General features: G+C 28.9%; 3 protein-coding genes across 3 annotated transcripts; 1 reads left to right on the top strand and 2 right to left on the bottom strand.

The window, feature by feature from the left end:
* Positions 1-2,316: 2,316 nt before the first annotated feature.
* Positions 2,317-3,487, top strand: LOC136969137 (ankyrin repeat domain-containing protein 23-like). Its single transcript, XM_067263229.1, has 7 exons — positions 2,317-2,420; positions 2,583-2,641; positions 2,722-2,826; positions 2,927-2,978; positions 3,032-3,145; positions 3,224-3,321; positions 3,422-3,487. Exons 1-7 carry the CDS (start codon positions 2,324-2,326, stop codon positions 3,485-3,487), a joined length of 591 nt encoding a protein of 196 aa, XP_067119330.1. The 5' UTR covers positions 2,317-2,323.
* Positions 3,488-3,526: 39 nt separating this feature from the next.
* Positions 3,527-6,251, bottom strand: LOC136969144 (probable phytanoyl-CoA dioxygenase). The gene is made up of 5 exons (XM_067263235.1): positions 5,849-6,251; positions 4,287-4,391; positions 3,988-4,206; positions 3,807-3,906; positions 3,527-3,738 (listed from the first exon to the last, which is right to left on the bottom strand). Exons 1-5 carry the CDS (start codon positions 6,125-6,127, stop codon positions 3,623-3,625), a joined length of 819 nt encoding a protein of 272 aa, XP_067119336.1. The 5' UTR covers positions 6,128-6,251; the 3' UTR covers positions 3,527-3,622.
* Positions 6,252-6,345: 94 nt separating this feature from the next.
* Positions 6,346-9,564, bottom strand: LOC136969142 (patched domain-containing protein 3-like). Its single transcript, XM_067263234.1, has 4 exons — positions 9,429-9,564; positions 8,078-9,069; positions 7,703-8,017; positions 6,346-7,627 (listed from the first exon to the last, which is right to left on the bottom strand). The coding sequence occupies exons 1-4, from the start codon at positions 9,443-9,445 to the stop codon at positions 6,402-6,404; spliced, it is 2,550 nt and encodes an 849-aa protein (XP_067119335.1). The 5' UTR covers positions 9,446-9,564; the 3' UTR covers positions 6,346-6,401.
* Positions 9,565-10,091: the final 527 nt, after the last annotated feature.

A 10,091-nucleotide genomic window follows, 5' to 3' on the forward strand; every position in this document is an offset into this window, starting at 1 on the left:
AGTTTGAGGGACAATATAGGCCGTATGAATGCTACTTACGCATTGATAAAATATGCTAACTATTTATAAAAATTGAGTGTTTCTAGTTTAGAGCACCAAGCTGCTAAGTAAGCAAACAAATGGCTAGTAAGTTTCATATAAAACGGATTATGCCATTGGTTTGCTTACCTAACTACTTATCACTTAAAGCACTCTGTAACATAATATTCAATTAATTTCAAACGTTAGCAAATAAATTCTTGGAATTCTTTAGAACTTTTTTAAACAATAGAAAATTGGTTGTGTGAACGACAAACCGGCCCACCAGTGGCCGAGTGGATAAAACCACGGAATACTGAGGTTCGCGCCTGGCCAACAGACTGGCCACGTGGTTTTCCGGTTTTTTTTACGTTTGTAACACCTAATTAGGTATCAATTTCCTATAAAAATCCTCCCTGGAGGTATTTTCCTCGGCAGATCTCTCGCATGTAACATTGCCATAATCAAATAAACCAAACAAGTGAATGACAAACCAAAGCAAAATAACGTAATTTGAGCCTCCACTGAGAATAAATTAGAAATCAAATGAGTACATTCTTTCAAATACAGTATAAAACAAAATATGCAACAAAAATATAAACAATATAACAGCTTTAATCTTTCATCTAGGATTATTTTGTTCTAAGAACATTCGATATTCGATCAATAATATTATTTATCAAATGACTTTCAGTACGATGACCTAAAAACCCGCCTTCAAACTACACTAGCACAAGATAAATGGATTAGTATTTCACTCTGTTCTAGATAATTAAAAGTCATTTGGAAAAGTGCTTTACATTAATTTAAGAAAAACAAAGTCAAGGAGATAAAATATTGCTTTTTAAAATTATTAAAGCAATATCTTCTTGAATTGAATGCCATTATTAATCATTTATTTTTACTTCTCTTGCGGGTTACTATAACATGTAATTATGATTTGTTTAAAGATTAATGAATTTTATATCGAATAAATTTTTAATCAAATGTTAATACAAATATCAAATAGTAAACATATAAATGTAAATATACACTACAATCTTGTTAATCTGGCTTCTCGATTTCCCAGCACACCTCACATTGCACAATAGACACACAGTTAACCGACGGACACTCATAAAGATTGCCGGATAAATATAGTTTCTGGTTGCTTGAGAATTAATATTAAAAAATAAACATAATACTAATACCCACATTATACAATACCCCATACAATGTCAGTTTTCCAGCATTCTCGCTAATCTGGCACTTATCTGCGAGAAGAATGGCCGGATAAGCAAGAGTCTATCTAGTGCAGGAATGGCACTTTAAATTTAATTTGTGGTTGTTTGACAACTTTATATAAATAAACAAAAACGGAATTTTAAACTTTATTTGCTGTTTCTAAAAGCGCATAAAAATGCCTTCACTTTCTGAAAGAATAGGCTTATTTTTATTTGAAAGTTTATATTTATCTTTGTAAGAGTTACGTTCAATTGATCGTTTATTTCTCGACTTCATCGATTGCTGATTTTGTATGAGAACAAGTCGCGTGCAATTCTTTAATTATTGAAATGATTTTGTTTAGAGGCACAAATTCTTGTCGTCTTCATAAAATAATTAAACTAAATTAGATAGAAACATTGCATAATTGATTATAAACCATTAAACTGCTGAATAAATAATTAAAATACACGTTAAAAGCGAAAAATTCAGAAGCATCACTTATGAGGAAATACATTTTTAAACCAGTTTCTCCTATATTATTATAATTATTATTCTAAATAGTTTCAAAATTAAACACTGATTCACTGCTGATGGTTTTTAGTGTGAGTCTCCAAATCAATCTAAACATACTTTAAACATAGATTTCTTTTCGATTAATAAACCGATACAGCGAGATGAAAGAAATTATAAAGTGTGAATTAACATTTATTAAAACTTTAGAAACATGTAAATATTCTAAATATCTTCATAATAATATACGTGCAGTGTATTCGAGATAAACGTTTATGTAAATGACTGTTTATAACAGAATGCCGAACACATAACAGTGAGATTATATATCAATGTATACATATCTATTATATGTTTCTATTCTATTTTCTTACTTTTTCTTTGAAATTTCTGATTTTGAATCAATTTACGTTTGTACAGTTCCATGTAAGGACTAATATATTCTCTTATGCAAATTTTATATATAATATTTTCACAGTTTTGTAATTAAGTGCATTCATCAATTACTTTTATTTCATTTATATAGATTTTTTTCTTATGAAAATTATAAGGGCAAGAAATATTTTTTTATTCATTTGTCTTTTCAAAGATGGACATTGAAGAGGATCAATTAAAATATATAGTTGGATACACTTTACTAATACTTATCTTAATTATATACATCACTAACCGGATAAAATTGAAAAGTAAGTTATACATTTCTTATTTCTTATTAAAACTTTATAATCAATAATTTAGTCGAAATATTTTATTAGATAATAATTATTATTAATTCATTATAGTTTAAATGAATTAACAGTAATAATATACTTTCTCTACATGTTAATCTATGCGTGTTAATTAAACAGAAAATTTACCAAGTCTTCAAAATAAAGATATTCCTTATAAAGTTAGCAATTTGGCCAAGGTAAATACACTTTAAATTTACTAATTTAGGTACACATTTTACCAAATAATCTTACAGATCCTATTTAATAACAATTTCAGACATCTTATATTCCAGAAAGAAGAAAAAAATGCATAAAATTGATCAGAGAAAATAACTACGATGTAAATTATCCAACCTGCGAAGATAAATTCAATCTTTTCTTGGTACTTTGACGTTATAATTTTTCTTTTGAAAAAATTCCGTTTTAATTTACTTTTATATCATACCATATGTATAAAATTTATTTTTATGTGTATTTTTCAGTGTGCATGTTTCGGCGGAGATCGTAATTTGATTGAATTTATGTTAACTAGAGGCAGGAGTTTGGTTTCTAAACAATAATAAATAAATTTTTCTTTTTACTTATAAGTGCAAATATCAATACTACTAATAGCTATGGTGATTCTCCTTTATATTTATTCATATATGCTTATCTTACTTATGGCAATGATTTAGATGCGTTTGACATATTAATTAAAGCCGGTAAAGTCTTTTATGGTTTCATTTATTTTTTTATTACTTTACACGTTAACGAGTAAGAAATGATTTTATCCTTTATAGGCTGTGACATTAATTTCCCTAATGAATATTGTTACACACCTTTGCATTTAGCTGCAGCCAAAGGCAATTTTAAAGTAACATCAAAACTGCTAAAATATGTTATTATTGATTTATTGAAAATTATTTAAAACATTATCGTATATTTTTATATATTATATTGTATTCAATTTTATTTCTCAATCTACTTAATTTCGTGCAGGTGCACTTCCTAGTATCAAAAACAAAGCGGGAATTCTTCCAATACAATCAGACTTAAATTATTAAATATTTTAAAAAGACATATTTATATCTTTATAATTGGCAGGTCATAAAAGAATTGCCGAAATTCTCTCTATGTTTTAATTTCCGTATTATTCATTTCTGTTATATGTTTTAATAATTAAACATAGAGTAGTACTACTATCGAGTCCATACGATGGGAAATTCTTCAGAGACTGCACGATCCCCTATATTTAAATTACCATAAATGGGCGGCGATACTTCCCACGGTCGAGCTGCCATTGTTGCATCATCACCTATAAAAAAAATAAATTAAAAAAAAGCATTATCAAACTTTTCAACTCAAAATGAAGGGAAAATCTACCTAGCCATCTCGTAGATAAAACTCTTCTTTTTACATTTTCCGAACTATTGCCAGGTGCACCATGAAGTGTTTTCATATGAAACACTATACAATCTCCAGGCTAAAATGTAATACTTTAATGAATAACAATAAATATTTTTAAAAAAACTAGACCTATATATTTTTTTAAAATTTTTACAACCTCTACATCCCAAGTTAAAATTTCGTAATCGTTTCGATTAGATTCGATATCCGGTACGTCCCTATATATTTTATCGTCACTCGCACTCTCTTTGATATAATTCAAGCTGGTAGCAAACTTTCTAGGATAGAACCATTCTTTCCAAAGGTGAGAACCTGCCACTAATTGAAGGCTATTAATCTTAGCTACAGGATCTACTGGCATCCATATCGAACAAACCTGAAATTATTTCAAATTACACTAAAAATGCTTACAAAAAAAAAAATAAAAAAGACTTAAACGAGTCAAGGTAAACTTACCTTAAAACCATCAATTGGATAATATGACTGATCGTGATGCCACGGAGTTTTTTTAAATGCTCCTGGTTCTTTTACAAGCACGTGCTCGTGATAAAATGCTGCATACTATATATTAATATTTAAAGAATCTAAATTTCTTATAATTCAATAAATATTTACAAATAATTTATCATAATTTTCACATGATTAACAGTGCGCCTTATCTAATAGAAAAATTCAAATTTTCCTTATTCTGATGACATTTAACTGTTTAAATATCTATTTGCTCTATATATATATATTTGAATTTACAGAATTATTTATCAATTTTTAAATATGACTATTTCGGAAGAAGATTAAACGTATATTGAAAGTACAGCTTGTTTACGTTTGCATGAAAATAGGTCATTAAACTCGAGATAGGAAATAGCGCTGATACCGATCTGAAGATTCAGGTCTTGACTGCAGAAAATTTAACCATTATGAATTCCATAATCAGATTTTTTTTTATATCATAATCTTCGAAAAATATGTCCGTAAGGAAATATATCATAAAAATGTCTTTATTTATTTACTTTTTAAATCGTGATATTAAATTGATGTTAAATGTATTAAAATATTTAAAAATCGAACTGTTTTGTTGCATTTTTAACTAAATAAAACTAAAAAATAACTAAATATTTTTATATAAATATTCTCTTTTTATTCCAGTTTATCAACAATAGAATCTTTAACAGGAAAAAGTTTTTAAATGCAAAATCTCTACTCAAATCTAATGGTTATATCGATAACAGTTGCAATGGAAATGAAAGTTTAATATTAGTTTGGTAAGCGTTTTTCGAGCTTTCAGTTTTTATAGAATACTTTAAAAATGATATTTAATTTCTTGGCATAAGGAAAAATGACTTTAAAAAAGTAATGAATGTCTGAATAAAGAGGAAAAATTTCTCATAAAAATACCTTTCTACTTCATAAGATTACTTAAGCAGTTTGATTATTATTTACGCTCACTCAACTCGAAGTTTCTAAATAATAAATGCTACTTAATATTTAAATTCTTAATGAACAATATTCTCTTAAAATATCAATTAAGAACGCACTGCCCTAGATGAAATCAATAATCAATATAAAAAATTATTTTGTTTTTATTTCGTATTTATATATTTATTATGAATACGTACTGTACAAGACACGTGTGATGTGATTATTTTCTTATCATTAAGTTGAATCTTATATTTCCTCGGATGAACGTTAATACAGTGCGATCATTCTTATAATACAAAATATTCGTCCATACACTAGCATTAAAATGTTATTAAATAGAATCACTAATATATTTTAAAAACTACAGAAATAAATGAATTTAAAATCTTATCCTGAATCGATATACATCAATATATATATATATATATTTAATATATTCAATTTAATACTTCTAACTACACTTAAAATATCTATCTCGACGTGTCATTATAACAAAAGTATAAGCAATAATCTGGCGGCTTGGTTTATTTATTATATTTTTATCCTTAAAATATTATAATAATTGAAAAAATAGAAAAATTATATTACTTTAATCATACCTGTGATTCCATCAAAATGCCAGCAATTTCTGCAGCTGGCGAATTAAAAACATAATCTTCAAATTCGGGAATCTTCGTCCAGTTACAGTAGTCGTTAAAATAATTTCCAGGATCCCCTTCTCCTTTTAAACTTTCTGAAAATTTGCTTGGCTCTAGCAGATTTTTTTCTATGCCACATTTGACTTTATATATCCATTTTTGATCGAAAACCCTTCTAAGACAGATTGCTCCGTTTTTCCTATATTCGTTAATTACGCTGTTTCCAAGTATTTTTTCCATTCCTCTTTATTCGTGAACTTTATGAACTTTAATCGACTGTTTAACTAATTTATATCACATGCATACTCATCTTTATCTTTACAGATTAGATCTATTCATAAACAATCGTTCTAGATTTATGGCCGAATACATTTTCAATACGTTAAAATGAAAATTAATATATTTCAGTTAAATTTATTTTGATGTTATTAAATAAAGGAGAATAATAATAAATAGACTAAGTCTATTAAAATGAATAATTTTATTTACAAAATTTTATCTTAAATTATCAGTATTAAATATCTGCTACAGGTATACTTTTTCTTCTATACCCTTGAAAAGAAAATAGTAGAGGCAATATGAACAAACTGTGAATAGTGGAAAGGGTAATTACTAAAATCACCAACTTGACAAAGGTTGAAAACATTTGAGCTGGAGCAAACACTAATAAAATAACGCCTGCCAAAGTAGAGATGCTACATTGAAGAATTGGTAAGCCGGCTGAATAAATGGAATCTTTTAAACGTCCTTTGATAGTTTCTTCTTTAGAATATACATAAAAATGTGTCATGTGTGCAGCGTAATCGATACTGTAACCGATACATAGCATCAGATTCAACATACACAGTCCGTCCAATTTAACTCCCCAAAACGACATTAATCCTATGGAACCCACTTCTATGGATATTATTAGAAGACCGACAGATAAGACACACGCTATGTTGGGCAGAAAAATGAAAAATATAAAAATTACAACAACTGCTGTAATTAATAAAGTACGAAGTGTGGTTTCGGCTATAGTCAAATATTGCTCGTGATGAACGAATTTCGGACCGAATGCAAAACTGGATATGTTAGATGCTGCCGTCACTTCTCTAATCTTTTCCACCATTTTACCTTCCATCGGACTATTTCCAGTTAATTCAGTCTGCAAGAGAAACCTACTAGCTGTGATTTCTGTGTAATTGCTACTGAATACAATATCTTGAGAAAAGTGATTCCATTCGGGTATGGGCAAGAAAATTTCACGTAAGATTTTTATGAAATCTTCTTTATTTCTCACATCATATCCACGAATCATTAAAATATGTTTTGTTATCTTTAAAAACTTTAAATATGATCTTAACCATGATTCCGTAAACATGTATTCGGCAAAATACTCGGAAGCTTCCAAATCCGTTAGCATTTTTTCTATATCCTTCTGTACGTTTTCGTCGGCATAATTGACCGGTTTGTTAATCACTAACTGCACTGTTTCACGATATTTTTGAAAATGCTTGTTGTAATCGTTGTAGAATTTAGTTACATACGAATCGTCAGGCAAACAATTCGTATCATCCACATATTTTTGTATTTTAGTACATCCCCAGATGACAAATCCGAAATACATAAAGTAGGAAAACAGTAAAAACACTTTTGCTCTTTTGTCGATAAGACATAAGGCAAATTTATCTCGAAACCATAGTGCCACGACGTGTTCTCTTTTCTCTATACTTTTCGGAACATATCCGTTTTCTTGTCCTTAAATAAGAGAAATTTCTCCTTATTAATGTTTTTAGAATAGTAAATGAGATTATAACCGAGTATATTACTTACGTCTGTTGCGCTTATAAGTTTCCATGACGCAATAACAATCGTAATAAGCGTTCAAGGCGAGACAGGCACCAAAAAACGTAGACTGGTAGATATAAGTGAATAATACAGAAATAGCAGCGTATAAACAGAAGAGTCGAATTGCATTGTACGAGGCAAACAGTCCAATACAAAAGGTAGTAAAATTGGTTAATGAAGTAATAGTAATCGAAACAGCCGAATCGGAATACGTTTCTTCTAATCTTTCCTTCACGCTCTTATTTGGATCGGTCCTCCTCCAAGCTGCCAACATAACAAAGGTATCGTCCATGCCAACACCTGAAATGAGATATTATTACAATAAAAATAATAACGAGTTATGGTATAATAAATACTCACCTAAAGTTAAAAATGGTACAGACAGGCAGACGTCCGTTATCTCTCCCGAACAGTAAATGATTAATCCGAAAGCCGTAACAACGGCTAAACTAGAAGAAAGGCATCCTAATGCTGCGCAAAATGGTAAACTTTTTCGAAAATTTGCTGTGAAAGAAGTCAATACCGCTAAAGTAATCATAATAGCCACTAAAGGAATACAAAGCATCAAAACTTCTTTAATCACCCCGTGTAATTCTTTCTCAAATGACGACGTAGACACTCTTCTCACTGTTATGTTAGTAAATGTTTTAGTAGATAACATATTCATGACTTCTTCCTCCCATAGAACTATCTTCGCAGTCTCGTTGGGATTAGTGGTATTTAGGAAATAATAAAGCAACACCGCTTTGGCACTGGTAATGAAGCTAGCATTGACAGTTACTCCACCTAAATATAAACCTGTAATGATATCAGCTGATTCGATAGGATATCTCAGCATCCTCCGACCATCCTCTATAGCTTTCATTCTCGGTAAAAGATCTAATATGGTATTCTTGTAACACTCCCTCCTGTATTTGGCGCACAAGGAATCATAATTCCATTTCTTCTTAGCCCATTTAATCCATACTTTCTGAACTAACTTATCTATCACCGATATATCTTTAAAAATGTGCTTTTTTAACACCGTTTCCTCTTCGGGTGAGGTAATTATCAACCACACTCCTCTAGGAACATTAGTGGACCTCCTGATATCGTAGTCCTCAGATTTGTTTTGTACAAACGTCCTTTCTATGAAATCCTTATTCATCCTAGATACAGAATTGATCACAGTGTAGAGATAGTCAGGATTGCTAATGAAATTGGCTGAAGGTATCGACGTCGACAAAATAGCCGCTGCAAATATAGGAACGATGATAAAATATCCTGGACTTTTGGCTATCCGTCTTCCTAAAATTTGATAAAAATTCGAAGTCTTCTTGGCTAACATATTGGGTCCTATATCCCATTTACACCTGAAAATATTCCATATTTTACAGTTAAGCACTTTCTAAAATGAAAGTTCTACATTCTTTTTGCCAAGTGTAACGTGCGTCATCCTTTACATTTGTAAAAATAGGATATTAATTTATCAGTTAAACTTTGAAGTAATGAGGAAGCGTTATCACGTGTCAAACTTTCTTACATTAATAAAAATATCTCATATATTAAATATATATATATATATATAATCACTTTATATATTTAAAAAATAAAAAAAAGGTACTTAAATGTGACACGTGATTATCTCAGACATCTTATGATAATTTTATAAATCGAGTTATAAATGGCATAATTTAATTTTAAGGTCAAAATCAAGAGAAATTTAACTTACATCTTGTCTTCTCTCATTAATGTAGGCTTATATTGTAACTGAGACACGAAAACTGATAGAGCAAAGTCTGATATTCTTTAAACATAACACAGATAAACGTTTATCTCCGACGTCATTTATTGAGAATAATAAAATACAGAGACGTTTCATTTTATTTTAATTTATAAAAATTAAAATTTTATTAACAGATTATCGCGTTTTATTATAATTTTTAACATATTAATAAATAAAAATATATTAACCTTTAAACTTAGTGTTTCGGAATGGGTTATATAAGCTTATTGCCACTATCAAAATCAATTTTATTTATCTATAGCAATCTTTATGCACTTAAGAGAGTTTTATTTTTATAATGAAGCGAAGTGTGTAACACTTTTTTATAAATATATTTCATTTTTAACATAAACAAAAATGATTACCAAGCCTTTGAATCTTTCTAATATATTTTAATCTTGATTTTTTCACATAAATTACAGTTATAAATATTGTAAAATTTACATAAGTTGTAAGCATTCTACAATATTTCCTATTACATAAAATAAATGATTAAATATTGAAAAAAAGCAATAAATAAATATAAACACTATAAGGAAATTACTTGAACTGTAAATGCCCTGCAAAGTCTCTTAAAGTATGTCTAATTTTAAATCGAGCTGTAATTGG

The sequence above is a fragment of the Centruroides vittatus genome, unplaced genomic scaffold (genome assembly GCF_030686945.1).
Source record: "Centruroides vittatus isolate TY-2023 unplaced genomic scaffold, ASM3068694v2 contig_1743, whole genome shotgun sequence".
Taxonomy (NCBI): Eukaryota; Metazoa; Arthropoda; class Arachnida; order Scorpiones; family Buthidae; genus Centruroides; species Centruroides vittatus.